Source organism: Malaclemys terrapin, chromosome 3 (genome assembly GCF_027887155.1).
Source record: "Malaclemys terrapin pileata isolate rMalTer1 chromosome 3, rMalTer1.hap1, whole genome shotgun sequence".
Lineage (NCBI taxonomy): Eukaryota > Metazoa > Chordata > Testudines > Emydidae > Malaclemys > Malaclemys terrapin.
Genome location: NC_071507.1, coordinates 102,227,055 through 102,246,176, shown reverse-complemented (window position 1 = coordinate 102,246,176; position 19,122 = coordinate 102,227,055). Strand labels below are relative to the sequence as shown.

The window sequence follows — 19,122 nt, the reverse complement described above, 5'->3', positions numbered from 1 at the left end:
GTTTGGATGCAATTCTATGAAGCCAATTAATTTGTCCCTTTACGTCTGGTGAGAGATGGCGGAGGGGCATAACAGGCACATTTTAAAGGAGCGTTATCTGGTGATACAGCAAAAGCATCACCACATCATGCTGGCCAATCATGGCTGTGGTATGCTGATCGCTTGGGACCAAATCTGGAGGTCCTTATTCAGTTGCCATTCAGTCTTTTTTCAGGTCACTCCCATTAATGTCAATGTTTGTTACTAGAAAAAGGCGGGAGTAAAAACTAAATGACCCTGTGAAATAAAGCCCTCAAATGTCCTGCTCTTCTAGCATCTTCCATTGTCACCAAAGTCATACTCTGAATCAGCTGTCAGAGCACGCAGGCGAAGAACAGGGGTCAAGAGCCATGGCCCTAGAATGCTCACCCAGAGTATGTTGTACCTTTTGAGTTTCCAATGTGGATAGTTTAAAAAGTGATAAAGAGGTACATAGGATAATCATATAGGCTTAAACAGGACATATTACATTCACATTTTGCTTTGAACCTTTATTTAACCTTTCAGGGATGATGCATTTTCAAAACATTAGAAAAGCTATAATAGATACAATTTCTACTTATTATTGAGAATTGCAACTGTCAAATGTCAGCTTTTCATTATCCTTACGTTGATTTATGCATCATAATTTATTTCAATTTTCAGTTTGGTGTGATGTCTAGATAAAAGGGTTTTTTTAACTTATTGTTTACCTGAGCAAACTGTTTCCATGCACTTGATGAGGTCAGTTTACCAGCTCCAGGTCTATGCATAGCAGCCAAAGAATAAATTTCTGCGGTGTTTTTCTGCTTGGACCTTAGAAGTGCTAGAGTAGTCTTTGTATTTAACCCTGATGGGTTTGGGTTACATGAACTAATGCACCATGAAGCATAAACTGAAGATTTGAGGGTTGCTTGTTGAATGTAATTGGGCTTGGTATAGTTTAAGAAACACCAGCTCACAGTAGTAGTAGTGCGTAGACTAGGGAACTGAAAGATCTGCTGAAAATCTGCTCCATCTGTTAGGAGGATGGTTGAGCGTGCTGCTTTCCCATTTGGATTGGATGCCATCTGGACCAACATACCAGGAGGCAATTTCTGCTGTCGTAGTTGGTCTTCTGTCTGAATTTCTCCTGATGGCAGTGAAGACCTCTGTGGGCTCATGCTCATATCTGATGCTGTTTCATCCACATCCAATTCTTCTGGTGACTCTCTTCCTTCAGAAGGGCCACTCGACTTGTGCCCTGGTGATGCTGAATCAAAACTTGAAAGCTTTTCCCTGCTCAGAAAAGGGTCAGCTGTTGGTATGCTGGCAGAGGGGAAGTCTTGAGATGATGAGGACGATGATGGTGAAGAGGATGACATGGACTGCACACTTTCCTTTGGCTCAGTAGCACAGCTCTGCCTAACTAGCTGAGGCTTTTGCGGTCTGGAAAAATCCTTCTTTATATCTGAATTAGTCAACTCTACTGCACTTAGCTCCTCAACAATCTGTCCATACATTTTTTCTTCTTTGACTCTTTTCTGCTGCTTAGTCTCCATAAAAAGCTCCAAGCTGCTTGCTGGTGAAAGCATTCGTTTGCTTCCTCCCAGGGTAGAGGCAGTGTCAGAACTGGATGTCAGACACAATGGGATTGAGGATTCCAACCCAAGTGGTAAAGTCTGTGGTACTTTCCACAGAGGATATTTTTCTAATCCACCATTCTGACCTAACATCTGGGCTATGTTAAATCCTAGTCCTTGCATGGCTGCATTTGTTGATAATGTTCTTTGAGAAACTGTCTCATCCACTTTGCAAATGACAATAGCAGGGCTGTTGTTCTGTGCAAGGATCTGGGAAATGCTTGTATACATGACACTACCATAGGATGGCACATGGGTCTGAATCCTGACAGGAACAACTGTTCCTGGTAAAGACTGTATAGATCCATCATTCGGGGAGTCAAAACCTGTCTGTAGATGCTGCTCAGAGGAGGTATCTGCTGACTTAATACTAGGGTCTGGCAGGTACTTAACATTTTTCGAATATTGCCCAGATGTTCCTGAGTAACGTGGGTACGTTTGCTCTTTCGCATGCATGTATTCAGCCGGTTTCTTTCCAATATGCTCTTGAGCGTGCTCCAGGTGATAACTAGGAAGAATTTCTGTTTGGAAAGGTTGTTTGACATACGCTTTTTGTAACTGCTGTACAAAATGATGTGGCAAGTTTCTCTGTAAAGGTTCTGGACATGACTGCCATAAGACAGGCTGCTGAGCCGGTAAGGGAACCATACTGACAGCAGGATACGGAAACTGAAACAAGGCCTTGGGAATGGGGGGGAATGGAACCTTTTCTTGATGTGCAAATAGGTGCTGTTGCTCTGCTGGATATTTGGTTGAAATATAAGGCGCTTGTTGAATCAAGGGATTCCTTAAAATGTCCTGACTGTCGGTAAGGATGGCGTGTTGCTGGGCAAGCTGTGCACCAGAACCAATAGCCTGCTTTCCAGAGTCATCTGACTGAAGGGGCTGAAGCACAGAGGTGGGAGAATGATGCCAAGCAACTTGGGAAGAGCGAAGACCAGCGTGTATGTGTTCCATCTGCTCTTGCTTTATACCTGGTTCCACACTTTGATCAGTCTGGGGAATCTCTGGGAACCCACTAAAAGAAGCCTGACGGACCAGAAAGCATTTCTTCCTTTCTCGTGATGGAGATAATCCTGCAGAAGGTGCCCCGGCTGCTGAAGCATGAGACAGATTCCCATAATCAAAGGATTTACTTCGGATCTCTGGGATTTCGGCAGCATGCGGACAAGGCATCTGTTCAGACGAGCAACGTCTCATTTCCTTCTGATGGTGATGCCCAGGGACGGAAAGTGAGTAAGCACCAGCTGGAACAGTTAAAAACTCGGACTGTTTTCCAAACTCATCGTGTTTGGAAGGCATGATGAACTTGGTATTTTCTTCTCTTTCAAAGGACATTGAAAAACTCGAACTATGGGACAAATTACTTTCTTGGCTAGGGCTGCGAGAGAGGCTTGTGCCGGTGGATTCAAAGCTGGACTCCCCAGAGGAGTGCTCCATGTCAGCAAGCCGTAAGCGTTTCTTTTTGGGCGGTAATTTTTCTGCTGGGAGTTGAGAAAGAGTTTCACTTCTTTGCGGCCACTGGAATTCTTCAGCAGGTCTTTCCTGCTCTTTAGTCTGAACTTCTTTATCTTTCTCAGGTTTATCTGGTTCCTCTGTAACACGGATCTCAGGTACTTGTATGTTATGCTGGCGAACCAGTCTGGGCTGCATATGGTATGGCTGTGGCTGTTGGGATGGAGACAGTTTATTCACACTATCAGCATTTTCTGTTTGCTGAGCCCGCTCTGGGCTCATTGGGGACTCAGCAATCTCGCTCTCACAGGTTTCAGACAATGAGTAGGTTTTATCCTGCAGGCAAGCAATATGTTCTGTAGACTCAGACCTTTCAAATGAGTTTGGCCTGCTCACTGAGTTTGTATGCTGAATGACAGAGATGACATTTCCAGGGGGTTTTCTGTTCAGTGACTCTGCTGTCTTTTCTGGTTCTGCAGTTAAAGGTGACTCTTCTAATGAAGCTGATGGGCTTCCAGACTGCAAGTGAGGTCTACAGATTTCAAAACGCTCTGCGTGACAATGGGCAGCATTATCCCATGCGCTTCTTTGCCCTTCCTGAATTTGGGGTTTGGGATCAAAATCTGAAGGCAGCATCCCCACTGGGGTGCCAGTACCACTGCTGCAAAGCATGGGAACATCCTCCTCATCCCCAACACTCTTCTCTTTTCTGCGTTTTCTGTTTTCGAATGTGGTTCCGTATACAGACGGCACTGGCTGTGATTGTCCAAATGAATCAACGAAGTACTCCCCTGCTTGTTTTATCCCACCCGAGCATGGCAAGTCTCGGTAGTTCAGCTTTTGAGTTTCAAATTCTTCCCATTTTCTGTAGTGCTTTCCACAAGCATCATAGTCATAGAAGGTTCTCTCCCCTGCAGTCAATTTCTTCTCCTTGAAGGATGACCCTTTTTCACCACCTGTTGACCTGCTGGAAGCCACAAGGATATTTTTTCCTGTCCTCCCATGGTAGTCTGGATCTGAGTGCCCCTCCTGCACTGAGGGCAGCTCAAAGGCAGCTTGTCTTCTTAACATCCTCTGATGGGATATTCCAACTGTCCCAGGATAAAATACATCATCTGAACCAGTCATTCTCTCATCAAAGGAATGGCTTCCTCTCAAAGATGAGGGGACACTTAAATTGGTTGCAGAAGATGTTGGCATGGAGTTACTTCTAATAAGTGGAGAAGCATCTACTGGAGGCTCTAAAAGTCCAGGTGTGTCACCCTGCTGACTTACTGGGTAAAGGTTCAGTTCATTTTTGATGGATGATGTTGTAGTCTGGGATTGTTTGGACTCTGTATTGCTACTACTGAGGAGTTGGGTAGATGTAATAGTGCTCAGTTTACTGGGATCAATGAGTGCTTCTTTATTTGGAGTTAGATGAGAAATATGTTCTTCAAGCATCTTGATGTCTAATCTGGTGTTCACCAGAGGTAGTGGCTGCTCCACTCTGCCCATTTTACCCATTAAATTGTGTTCCTGATTGGCTGTTGCTACTGTTAGTGCTGTCCTTTGACTAATCCGATAGAATTTCCCAAAGATTATTTCTTCATAAGACTTTGCATTAGTATTTGGAGGGCTTATTTGTTGCTCTGCACTTTCTGAGCGGGAAAAGTAACCAGAATCAGTGCTTCCTTTGCTATGTGGGCTCAAAAGATTTAGTGACTGCTCAGAGTCTTGCCCTTTTTTCTCTGACAGTCTTAGTGCAAGTCGCTGTTTAACTGTATGAGAGTCATCAGATTTAGTACTTAAGGATGGGTTTTGTAACATGTCAGATCCAATGTACTGGGAACTCTCACTGGGTAACTGAATCCCACTTTTAGGAATAATCAAAATGGGCACTTTCATTGGGCCTCCCAATGATTCATCGATGGACGAGTGAAAGTTACTTCTGCTAGCAATGTCCAGTGGCATCTGTGGGACTGGGCTCAGTTTGTCAGAACTTTCCACAAGCAATGAGGTCTCATCCTCTGTGTCTGTGCTCTGCTCACCATCTGAATGTATTTCTGCTTCCACATCAATAAAACTGGCATCTAGGTCCAATTTAGATACCGCTGACTCTGTGAAAGGTACCAATCCTGCTTTAATTGCATGGGCATGTGATTTCCTGTGCTTGTATAAATTGCTCTTTGTCTTAAAAGAGAAACCACAAGGAACACAAGGGTATGGCCGTTCCCCAGTGTGGGACCTAATATGTTTTTTAAGTACGCTAGGTTTGGCACAAGCCCTGCTACAGTAAGGACAAATATATTTGCCAGGCTTTTTGGGTTTGTGCTCTTTCTTGTGAGCGTCTTCTGATTGTTCTATCGATTTCTGAGAATATTGGCTATAAGCAGGGTTCAAACTTGAAATCTTCTTTCTAGAGAAACCTCCACTATGGCCGTGCAAGTGAAAAGGAAATATGTCCTCTGAGGCAACTGATTGCAAGTGGCCAGGAAACTGCCATGTGTGGCCTTCCAAGCTCTGATGTGGCTTTATGTTGTGCAAGAACCCTTGTGGCAATGAATGCTGGGGAAAAGAAAGTGAATGTTGACATGAGTAGGGACTTGGCCGATGCTGTGGATATTGCTTCTCGGTGACCTGCTGCCCAGCTTCACTCGATGAGCCGAGTTTCCCAGAACTAAAAAGTTGTGCTGATGCTGTGTTTCCGACTTGCTCATGATCTGTTTCTGGTTGCCTCTGTATTTCTTGATTGCCAAAAGCGCTCATCTTAATAACAGCTGAATGTTCTTGCCTCCATCTAGTTGGTACTTTAGCAGTTTCTCCAGACCTTGAGGTAGCTTTTTGCCCTATAGCTGTGTCCCCAGAGTCCATTTTGTTACACAAGGTCTTAAGTGCTAGTTCACCTGAAAGCTGTGCAGACACATGGAGTGTGTCCAATGCTGTGCTTTTTAAAGTTTTGTTGCTCCCATTTTTCCAGAGCCTTTGCAAGTTCACAGACTTCTCTTTCTCTTTTGAACTTTCCACACAGTAGTCTATAGGCATTAGATTTGAGTGTGTATGCTAATATAATTATCAGACAATTCTGTTTATGGCAGGAACTTTCCCAAAAAGTTTATCATGCATTTGCAAGGAGTTGGTATGGCATTTGAACATTTTCCATTGTAAGTGTTGAGATGCAGAATGAGGCAAAGAGATATTTGTTGATCTACTATAGCAAAGTTCTTTTCATCCCTTCCACAAAAATGCAGCTACCTGAAGAGAAGAAAATAAAAACATGCAGATTAATACAAGTGGGTAATCACCACATGAGCAATTTAATTTGCTTCACAAGTCTCAAAAGGAAGAGTGATGAATACGAAAATGTAATAATATTGTAGTAATTTGCATTTGTATTGTACCTTTCTTCCAAGCTTATTAAGGGACTTTACTAACATAAATTAAGCTTTACAAAACCCATGGACAGAAGCGGGAACAGAGAATGTGTGGACAGAGAATGAACAGGTTAAGAAGATAACTGAAGGTCACATACCAAGTCAGTGAAAGAACTAGGACTAGAAACCAGGGCCTAATTTTTTTAAAACGATTAATAACTTTACATGCCTCATTTTGGGGTGTCCAATTATGAAACTTTTTGAAATTGGCTTGATTTTCAGAAAGTTCTGAACACCTAATTTTTTCCAATCAGGCCCCTTTAAGATGGCTCAAGATGGGCACTCAAAAATTGAGACCCCCAGAATTACTATGCAGTTTTGAAAATGAGTCCTTTATGAGACTCTCTACGTAAAAGGATAAATGGACACAAATCAGACATCAGGAATGGTAACATACAAAAGTCAGTAGGAAAACACTCAATAACAGATTTAAAAGTAGCCATACTTCAACAAAAAAACTTCAAAAACAGACTTTGAAGAGAAACTGCTGAGCTACAATTCATTTGCAAACTTAACACCATCAATTTGGGCTTGAATAAGGACTGGGAGTCGCTGGTTCACTACAAAAGCAATTTTCCCTCTCTCGGTATTGACACCTTCTCATCAATTACTGGGAGTAGACTACATCCACCCTGACTAAATTGGCCTTCAACATTGGTTCTCCATTTGTAAGGTAACTCCCTTCTCTTCATGTGCCAATATATATTTATGCCTGTATCTGTAATTTTCACTCCATGCATCTGAAGAAGTGGGTTTTTAATCCATGAAAGCTTATGCCCCCAAAAATCAGTTAGTCTTTAAGGTGCCACTGGACTTCTCCTTGTCTTTATGAGATGAGTCCTAACTCTCAGTAACCTGCTCTTATCATTAGATCACATAATTGCCTTGCACAAGAAAATGTAGATTACAACCTTTTACATTATTTGTAAACAATCGGCAGTAAATAATTAAATACGTTACATAATTTTTTTGTAAAAAAAAAAAAGGCATTTAAAATATAAGCTAAAACACTAGCGTACCTTTTAGTCAGAGTATATTGCTAGAGAAGAATTACTGATGACAACTGTAGTTTAAAAACTACATTTATGACACTTAAGCATGTCATATTTAAAAGTAATTTAGAACTGCATAGTATCTAACCAGGTTTCAGCACTTGATACGCTTAAGTACAATTGGTTTCCACAGTTCTGTTTGTAAATAAGTAAAGCTCAGGGGCCTGATTTATGCATCCAAGCAGAGTGCTTGAATCGCAAGAAAAATGCACGATCTCTGCTGTCATATTATCAGAACATAGTATATTTCCAGGATGAAACAGGGCTAAGGAAAAAGGGAGTCAGGATTCCACACCAGATGGAAGATGAAGGGAAGAAGCTGATGGAATGTATTATATTTCTATGGCTGAAGGACTGCACTTGAATTGAAAAAAAATTGGCAAAGAGCAGGAAAGTGGGGACAGGATAGGAAGAGATGTAATTTTGTTTTCCATAATAAAAATGTTACCTGCATCTTCTAGACATCTAATACGCATGACTGTCTTAAATATTCCTGTGAAAGAAACAAATGCAGTTAGGAGAAAGTCTTGAAATATATAACTGGCACTGGACAGAGAAATATGGTAACTCCTATCATGTAAAGCAGTGCCTGACAAATCCACTTGGCCATCCCCTAGTCATGAGCGAGAAGCTTCCCCTGGAGAGTTGGAGGCCTGAGCCTGATAACTGTGTCCAGACTGTGGCTGGAACCATGATAGCAACAACTGCATTGGAATAAAGAACGTTGTTAGCACAGTTTTAAGAGATTTTCCGATGTAGATAGGGAGACCCATGTTAAAAATCCAAGTTATTCTGAGATCCATATTATTCTCAGAATAATTTAAAAAATTCTTTCACCCATGCTCTAAAACAGTAGCATATAGTCTAATGAGGAGGATTATCTGTAGCCTAGTTCGGCTAGCATGGTTCTCAGAAAAAAAATAAATCCCTTTTCATTTTTATCAGAGAAACAATTCTAGACACACATTAGCAACAACTTTTAAATATGACCACTGCTAGCACAGTTAACAATTTGTTTTTGATACTTTAAACTATGTGTTACTAACCTAAACGGAAAGGCCTGGTACTCTACTAACATATTTTGAAACCTACTTTTCATATTTTCATGTGCAACCCCTTCTCTTCAACTTCCATGATGAGCACTGATATGCCAAGTCAAATCGGCAAGACTTCTATGACAAACACCTTATTTATCTAACATGCAGAAACTACCAATATTTCAAGCTAAAGAACAGATAATAATGACACATGTTTTCTTTAATACCTTTGGCAGAACTTTGCTCCCACTGGAATTATTGAGATGAGCCCACCTACAATGATCAGAAACTGTACTTCAAGCTAAGTAGAGCGCATCATTTGCCTTGAATTGTAAGGTCCTCTCTGGAAGTGGGCCAAGCCCAGGTTTTCCTATCATAATGTGAAAATATAGCCAAGCCATCAAACCACATTAGTGAACTATCGTCTCATTTCATTTTACATAATTGAAAATGTCGATCATGAAAAGATTACTGAGAAACTGGGAACTGTATTTTTGTCAAATCTAGAATTTAGCACTTTTAAGGGAGCATTATTCCCTCTCACTCCTTTGTCAAGGATGCCCCGTTCTGCTATATACCAGGCACAAATATTCATTTGACTATGGAGCACCTGAAATGTCATAACTAGAGCAAGTTATTAAGTGGCTGTACTGGAAAGCATTAAAATAAAATTTGGTAAATCACAGTTCTCAGTGCTTCCCAGCTTGTAGTTCATATTACAATCCTTGTAAATGAACAAATTGGAAGTTTATGTATTTCCTGAGTTCCTGACACAGAAAAACTCTTACTGACTCCGGAGTCAGAGTTAGACCCTGCTCAGTATTAAGGCTTATTTGTGTGTGCTGCTCTGCCAGCATAAAGCTGCACTAAAACCACTGTAACTGGCCCCTGGAGAATTTCTACTCCGTAGGGCGATACTTAGCATAGAGCTGCTGTACTGGCTGCTATAGGACCCTTGTATTTATGCAGGGGGCACTGGCAGGGTCCTCAGGTTGCTCTAGTTTCTGCCAACCAGCCTCAGAAGTAACGGAGCACAAAGGCCATCTTTGAGCTGAGTATGGTCTGCAACTGAGGATCTGATCGTAAGTGAAGATCTACCTCAGGATTTGACTCCTGGCAGCGAATAGTAATAGAATACTTTTGGCATAACCTCCCTTCCCCCAATTCCCTCTGCTCTACCAATGATACCCACATCAACAGCCATTTGTTGACTGAATATTGTTACCATATGATGGCTTTAGATGGCCCATGATGAGTTTGGCAGTTATATTCCAGATCCCAGTAGACAAAAGTCCTATGGCAACATGCCACAATACAGCTGAACCTGAAGTCCTTACTAATTAAGACAAAATCAGAGCTAAATTAGGTCTGAAAAAGTGGGCTTAACAATTGGCACTAATCAGCAGCCTATGAATTCAAGAACTGCCTGGGCAAGGAGACTGTTCTTCTCACATCTATACCTTAGAGCTGAGGTGCATTAGGGGTCCAGTTTGTGGAAGTTGTAAAATTGTCTGTACCTGGATAAACAGATGGATTCTGTCTCTGGGGTTGTCAGTATGGCACCTTTCATGAGCTCTACATTCACACACAGAAAACCAAAACAAAACAAAGAAGACTATCGTTTACAAATTTCTTATGCACCGTGGATGATAATCTAATCACAAGGGGAATTCTGTTTCTCCAGTCTTCAACCTATATTTATTAAGAACACAATGAAGAAGATGCCCAGATATCTGAGCTTTGTGATAACATTTACCCCTTCTTGATCACAGATTTTTTACTTTATATTTCCAACATTCTTGGGTTAGGAGACTCTTCTGATTATGGTTTTGTCGCTGGCATCCTACCTGACAATTTGAATGTTTCTGGCTATGCATGCAAATACTTGTGCTCGTCACTTGCACTTGGCAAAGTTTTGTATTATTTCAGAATAGAAGAATGTTTGTGCCTTTGCTGCAGTTCTGAAGGAACACCACAGAATCCTTTTGCACATACAATTTAAAGAAAGTAGCTCAGTTTAACTGAAGTAACCATATTCTCTTTAATCTACCTGCTCTTGTATTTGAGTATTTTTGACTACTGTCGTTATCTTTTCACCCTAGAAAACACTATCCCAATTTATTCATTTGTTTAATTCCATCACAGTCAATTTGATTTCTGTATTTTATCTTATTTTACTGAATTCAGTTGCTGTTCTCCAAAGCTAGCCATTGCATTAGAGGCATTCCACAGCACTGTTGCTTTGAAATGCAATGAAATATTAAGAACACTGAAAACATCTGTAAGTTAAAATGAGCTGGGCTAATCTTCACAATGTTTAATAAAATCTCATTTCATAATATTTTTGCATTTTCATGCATGTACAAAATAAACATTGCTTTACTGAGGATGCTAACAAAATATATATTTGATTGTACACTTGTCATTAAACAAACATACCTGAATTACAAGGGGAGAATCTTAGAGCCCAGTCTTTCAATCTGATCAATGTGGGCACACACCTCTGGGGATTCCCAATGAAGTCATGAGTTTAGGGGACTGCACTAGCAGATCCAATTACAAGATCAGGGTCATAGAGATTGAAGTACCAACTCTGAAATACTTAGGGTACGTCTTCACTACCCGCCATATTGGCGGGTAGCAATCGATTTATCCGGGATTGATATATCGCGTCTCGTTAAGACACGATATTTCAATCCCCGAACGTGCTCACCGTCGACTCCGGAACTCCACCAGAGCGAGCGGCAGTAGCGCAGTCGACGGGGGAGCCGCGGCCGTCGATCCTGCGCCGTGTGGACCTCAGGTAATTCGATCCAAGATACTTCAACTTCAGCTACGCTATTCGCGTAGCTGAAGTTGCGTAACTTGGATCGATCCCCTCCCCCAGTGTAGACCAGCCCTTAGACTCTCTGGAATCCCAGGACTGCATGCTGGTTCCAGGATTTTATTCACAATTATTTGTGTATGCAATTTTGTGTGCACAGTAATTTGTGGGTTCTAAGGCCAGATTTTGTATTTGTAAAAGCAGCATTGGCATATCATCTAACTTTCTAACAGGCACATTTCATATATTTAGATGCTGTTATTAAAATTTGCTTCAAATTTTGCATAACATTTTGGAATTTTCAGGCTGAAAGTTGAATAGCTGTACACGTCTGTTAATATTTATAAAACTGATTATTTTGTTTCTACTTAGGTTTTGCCCAGCTCATTTTAGCCTTGTTGTGCTCAAGGAATTATATCACAAATGACTAAACAGAGGATGCTGAATGGCTCAGATGATTAGGGAACAGTCCAAATCCCATTAAAGTAGATGAAGAGGCCCCTATTTACTTCAATGTGTGTTGGATCAGGCCCTAAGAAATTAGAGCTTTTTACCTTTAAGCCACTGAAGTCAGTGCTGATTAAAAGAAAGACTACCTGAGAACAGATATGTATATATACAATAAGTTGGTCTCTGTTTAGTCCTCAGTAGACAGGTGTCAATTTCAGAAAATCCATCTCAACTTGCAGCACTCTGCACCCTTGTTGGAAGTTTCAGTATAAAGTTATAAAGGCCAAGGGATAAATGGGCATAGAGAAGGAATTACTCTCTGTTTTGGATGTGATCCTTCCAAATTAGGGATCAGGCACATTGCCATGGCAGTGAGGAGAGGTTTATATCCATTCTGTGGGCCTGATCCAAAGCCCATTTAAGTCCACAGAAGTCTTTCCATTGACTTCAAGGGGCTGTGGACACAAGCATGAGGATTTATTTGAAAACTTCTAGAAAAAGAGCCAAATTACTTCAATGGCATCTTAAGTTAAGGGCCAAATTCTTCCCTAAATCACACTACTGTGAATCTGAAGCCATTAACATTAAAGCCACAGAGGTAACTCCAGATTTACACTGTAAGCAGAATTTGGTCCTTATTTAGCTTTAAATTGTAACAAATAACAGTTTGAACTTAACTGCTGTGACCTGGGAATAAATGAATCCGTCACCTCCAGAATGTTCACAAAGGAAAAGTGAACAGCACATTGTGCTAAATCTTGAGTTGCTTGGTTGCAGGGAGATGTAGATTTTTGGTGGTTATTGGATCCTGGCTTGCGTTATAGATGCTCACAGCCCAGCTGCAGCCAAACACACAATTCTTGCTAAATTAAATATCACAAATATAATTTTAAAAGTACAGCTGCCTCCCTTTAAACTTAAGTTGAGGGTATTTTAAGAAGTCATACTACAGCAGACCTGATTTACCATTGACCTTTTCACTATAATGACAAGGATTGCTCACTCAAAGTACATCACTATTTCCTGCCCGAGCATCACACATAATGTACACATTACTACCGGATGGAAAATATGTATAAAAAAAGCGTACACGTTGCCAGAGTCCAACTGAACACAGACTTATTTCCACAGGATGATTGCTCAAAAAAAATAAGAAAGGAAAAAAAAAAAGCTACATAGGAGCCAAATTCATCTAAAATACTTCCTTTATTGGTAAAAGTTCCCAAATTAACCACAGTTCTTCTCCTTGAATTGATCAAATAACTGCTATCAGAGAGATGGCAAAACAGCCTGCAGTACACACAACCTTGTCAGTCAATTAACAGCTCATAGATCTTTCTGATCACATTGCTTTTAAAAGAGGGGGTAAATATTTTGCATCTGATTGCCTAATCTAGCCATGCAGATCACTCTGGAACAGTTTCCCTGAGGTATTTGAGCCTATCAGATAATACTGCACTTAACTGTCCTGGTTGACCATGTTCCAAAAAGGACATATTAAATCTAGCTGTACACATAGCAGAAAAACTGGGATTATGCAGATATGTAGCTAAATGAGGGAACTGTGTAAATAGTTAATCTTCTCACATGGCTACTTATTTCCCTTGAGAATAAGTTAAAGCATGAAAATTGATGGGTAAAACATCAATAATTGCCCATGTGCACTTTAAAAAGTTCTGTTGGAACAACTGCAGATTTGATAGACATGAGTCATTGGTGGGATTTTTATAACAACACAAATCCTAATAAATTGGATAACTCAAACTTGTGGAAAAATGGGACTCATGTAGCATATTCCACTATATGTACTCGGAAGAGTTGGAAAAAGTACATGAGATTAGGGAAAGAATTAAAAAAAAAAAACCCTAAATGCAGAGAAATATGTTAATCTGAGAAAAATTTCGCACTTTTCAAGTGACAGATGAAATAAATGCATGAATTTAGTGGCAATTCTGAAGGTCAAAAGAAAGGAGAACCAAAATGTTAGTGTATAAACAATATATACTCGTTCTCCAAATTACCCACACTTGATATACATTAAAGAGGACAACCAATATCTTAAAGAGTTTAGACTGATAATGTTAGCAGAATGGATTTATGAATGTTACAGATTTTTTCATATGTCTAAATTTCTCATATAAATACTGGAAGAGTTGTTAATTTTCACACAAAAAACATTGCAAATTTGGCCAGGGTGAAGTTTCAATATTTCTACTGGGGAAAGCAATTTTTGTATCCTGGTAAAGTTTCTCTCCTGTAAAACAGTGAGTATTCCCAAATTTTACCCAAAAGATTTTTTACAATTTATTTGTGGAAATATAGCATAATTTTTAGAGCAAAAATATATAGAAAAATATATGAAGTGAAATCACATTTTAATCTTTTTTAAACAGAGATAATTGCTGCATTTTAATGAAAGTGAGATTTTTTTTAAACTAAAAATTATCCATTAGCAAAGATAATTGTATAATTTAAAAACATCTATGCCTCCTCTCCTCTCATATATCAAAATAAGCAATTCACATTTCACACTAAAGTACTGATGCCTGATCCTACAAACACTTACTCATCTAACTAGACCTACTGACTTCAACAGAACTCATCACATGAGTATGAACTACACCTGTGAATAAATGTTTGCAGAATCTGGTCCTTCATTCACTTTTTCACATATACCAATCATTGTGTACAATCTTATTTTAAATCTTAGGGTTGTTTACTAAATCCTGAGCTCACTGTCTATAAAAACAAGATTATTTGCACACTTGTGACCAATCCTGTTCCCATTGAGTTTTTCTGTTGTTTCCATGGTCACCTGCAGGGGCCAGGAAGGGAATTTACTCCCCCTACTTTTCCTCCAAAATGTATACTGGGGTTTTTTTGGTCTCCTTCCTCTGAAGTGATGGCCACAGCTGGAGATGGGACAGTGGACAGGACCAAGGCTCTGAGGTGACACGAAGCATTCTCTCTCTCATGTACGAAGAGCTTCAAAAGGATCTTACAAAACTGGGTGACTAGGCAACAAAATGGCAGATGAAATTCAGTGTTGATAAATGCGAAGTAATGCACATTGGAAAACATAATCCCAGCTATACATATAAAATGATGGGGTCTAAATTAGCTGTTACCACTACAGAAAGAGATCTTGGAATCATTGTGGATAGTTCTCTGAAAACATCCACTCAATGTGCAGCAGCAGTCAGAAAAGCAAACAGAATGTTGGGAACCATTAAGAAAGGGATAGATAATAAGACAGAAAATATCATATAGCCTCTATATAAATCCATGGTACGCTCACATCTTGAATACTGCGTGCAGATGTGGTCGCCTCATCTCAAAAAAGATATATTGGAATTGGAAAAGGTTCAGCAAAGGACAGCAAAAAATGATTAGGGGTATGGAACTGCTGCCATATGAGGAGAGATTAATAAGACTTAGACTTTTCAATTTAGAAAAGAGACGACTAAGGGGGGATCTGATTGAGGTCTATAAAATCATGACTGGTGTGGAGAAAGTAAATAAGGAAGTGTTATTTACTCCTTTTCATAACAGAAGAACTAGTGGTCACCAAATGAAATTAATAAGCAGCAGGTTTAAGTCAATCAAAAGGAAGTATTTTTTCACACAACACACAGTCAACCTGTGGCAACACCTTTACATTGTGCCCCCCACTCTCAGCAGGCATCAGTCATCTCTGGCAGAAACCCCCAACCCCACCACTCCAGAGCAGGGCAGAAGCCCCGAGCTCCCCTTCCCTCCCCCCACCCTCAAGTCTGGTAGGCAGAGAATGGGGTGGTGGTCTCCAGGAGCCGCACTTTAACTGTAAAAGAGCCACATGCGGTGCAGTTTGGCCACCCATGGTATATATCATCGTAGCAACCTTTTAGGCTATCCTGATGCATGAATTGCTGCAAGCCAGCATGTATAATAGTCAGTTGTGATTGGTCTACTGCAACTGGTAATCCTCATTTGAGATAAACATTCTACACATTATGTAAAAATATATAGGCCTTTCAAAGTATGAAACCAGGTAAATTCAGTATTTTACTGTTTGAAGTTACGCGGATTTCTAAACTACACCCGACAAAAACAGAACATTAACCAGCACTATTAATTAACGTGAGTGCCACTTTTTAGAGGAAACACAGAATTCAGTTGCATAGGAAAATGGGCAGCTCTCTGTTATAACCTAGCCCAATCCCTCCCACCCTCCTGGACAGTCAGCAGTCTATTGGAAATGTACCCAAACGCCTGGTCCCACATGCGTCTAAGCTCCAGGCTTCTAGGTATACAGTAGGCACTGTTTATAGCTCTGTGTCTCTAGGGAACACTCTAGGGCAACACCCATTGTACTCAGTCAAGCTAAGGTGATTTATACCAGCTTAGGATCTTCCCCTTACTTATATAATGTTTTTGATCCACAGACCTCACAGTGCTTTTCAAATGAAAGTAAATATCATCCTTCCCACTTTAGAACAGGGAAATTGAGGCACAGACCCATGAAGTGACACAGCAGGTCAGTGGCAGAACTAGGAATAGCACATATATAGTGCTTTGTATCCTCAGAACTCTGTACAAATACTAATTAGTTAATATTCTTTGGGAGAGAGTCGCTGTGTTGCCAACAAAAAGCACATACTCTATTTTAATTAGACTCTGCTGCTGTGTTTTAGCACTCAGAACACCTAAAAGAACTAATTAGCTTGCTTATTTAGATACACCCTCCACCCCCACCCCATTTGCAACATTTTAGGACACCCTGTTCACTTGGAGATGGTGAATCACTGCAAGCCAGCATGCCCAATTGGTTCCTCAAAAGACACAAAAGGTGTAAAAATAGCTCTTGCAGATGAAGGAAGAACAGCGTCAGCAGCCAGATGAGCGTGGGTGATCAGATAAGGGTCTGTTGTTGCAAAGGGCAAATTATTAAGAGAATGCTTGTCTTTTTTTATTAAGCTTTGTTCTTCCTGCTTGAAATAAGCCATTTGCAATGCATAATAAATGACAACACCTGACAAGCTCTACTCCTCCTGTAATTGCAAGTTTCATACAGACTCAGGAAGCAGTTTGAATGTAACTGAATGTACACTGAAGGTGTGTCTAAATATAAATAAAATAAATAAATGAGCCAAATACAAAGCCTAAAAATAGCCAGGACTACCCACCGCGTATGAACTTGTGTGTCTATTTGGCAAGTCTAATACCAACTTTATTTGTTTTAAAAACAATCCTACCTTTATGCAAAACAGCTTCCTCTTTCTAAATTTAACTTGAGAACATGAGCTATACTAAAGGGAAAAAAGATACAGTTCTTAAAGTTGCTGCTTTTCACTCAGAGCACTTAAAGGCTGGCCGAAGAACTAATATGTGACAAAACAGCATAGAAAACATACAGGGGATTTATACTCTAACATCTCACAGGAAATAGCCAACAGCTCTTTAACAAAAGTTCCCAATGGATAGTCAATTAGAGTATGAAATAGATTCAGAAAAGCACTTGAAACAATACTTCCCTTTTGCTCACCAAGCAAAGGCACATTTAAACACTGTAGCATGGCCATTTTACAAATATATTTCATCACACTGTTTCAAGTGGAGGAGGGGGGGGATCAAAACCTAGACCTTACGCACCAAGCCCACTATCACTTGAACTAAAGAAGTCTTTACCTGCAAGAAAATAGAAGGCCAAATACTCACTAGGATTAGTTACTAGAGGAGGACATAATCACATGCAGTAGACCAGTGAATGACCAATCCTGAAAACACAATGGTCTCAAGTCTCATTTACATTAGAACCTCAGAGTTACAAACACTATAGTTACTAATTGATCTGTCAATCATACACCTCATTTGGAATCAGAAGTACGCAATCAGGCAGTCGTAGAGACCAAAAAAAAAAAAAACCGAAAAAAGAGCAAATACAATACAGTACTGTGCTAAACGTAAACTAATAAAAAATAAAGGGAAAGTTTAAAAACATTGACAAAGTAAGAAAACTATTTCTGTTCTTGTTTCATTTAAATTAAGATGGTTAAGAGCCGCATTTTCTTCTGCATAGAAAAGTTTCAAAGCTGTAGTAAGGCAATGTTCAGTTGTAAACTTTTGAAAGAACAACCAAAACGGTTTGTTCAGAGTTACAAACATTTCAGAGTTACGAACAGCCTCCATTCCCAAGGTGTTTGTAACTCTTAGGTTCTACTGTACACTAAGGCTGCATTACACCACTCTAGAATATAATTCACTCCCACTTTAAGATCTCTTTACACTGCAGAAGTGGAGTAAAGTGACCTTAGTATCTGAGCCGGCACTAGGCATAAGCAAACTAAGCAATTGCTTAGGGGGCCTGAGCAGCTCAAGGGGGCTCCATTCGCTTTTTATTAATAATTAATTATGATTGTGATGGGGGCAAAATAGTCCTGTTTAGGGCCCTCAATGGTCTAGCACTGCCTCTGCATAGTGTAAATGACAATCCGACCCAATGGAACTACTCAGCGTAGTAAGCACTGTGCTCAGGTATGTTTATAAGACTGGGGATTTTCAAAGCTCTATAAAAATATTAACAAACAAATGAATCTTCAGAGAGTTAAGTACTATTCCCATTTTATGCTTGGGGATATTGAGGCACAGAATGGCAAGAGTTGGGATTAGCACTCAAGAGCTTGCAGAGATTCATAGATTCCAAGGCCAGATGGCACCATTGTGATCATCTTGTCAGACTGCCTCTATAACACAGGCCAAAGAATTTCCCCAAAATAATTCTCTTAGCAGATCTTTTAGAACAACAGTCAACCTTGATTTAAAAATGGTGAGCTATGGAGAGTCCATCACAACCCTTAGTAAATTGTTCCACTGATTAATTACTCTCACCATTAAAAAGGTACACCTTATTTCCAGTCTGAATGTGTCTAGCTCCAACTTCCAGCCATTGGATCATGTTGGGGGGGGGAGGGATAGCTCAGTGGTTTGAGCATTGGCCTGCTAAACCCAGGGTTGTGAGTTCAATCCTTGAGGGGGCCACTTGGGGATCTGGGGCAAAATCAGTACTTGGTCCTGCTAGTGAAGGCAGGGGGCTGGACTCGATGACCTTTCAAGGTCCCTTCCAGTTCTAGGAGATGGGATATCTCCATTAAACTTATACCTTTCTTTGCTAGACTGAAGAACCCACTTTCATATATTTGTTCCCCATATAAGTACTTATAGACTGTAATCAAGTGACCCCTTAACTGTCTCTTTGTTAAGCTAAATTGCAGT

General features: G+C 40.2%; 1 protein-coding gene across 4 annotated transcripts in view; it reads right to left on the bottom strand.

Moving 5' to 3' along the window:
- HIVEP2 (HIVEP zinc finger 2) overlaps positions 1-19,122 on the bottom strand; it is a 202,410-nt gene that overhangs the window by 17,527 nt on the left and 165,761 nt on the right. For all 4 annotated transcript variants that reach the window (XM_054024450.1, XM_054024449.1, XM_054024451.1 and 1 more), the window contains 2 exons: positions 8,009-8,053; positions 732-6,329 (listed from right to left, as the gene is read on the bottom strand). In XM_054024450.1, the coding sequence (XP_053880425.1) occupies positions 732-6,119 (5,388 nt within the window). In that variant the 5' untranslated portion in view covers positions 6,120-6,329; positions 8,009-8,053. The remainder of the gene's footprint in view (positions 1-731; positions 6,330-8,008; positions 8,054-19,122) is intronic.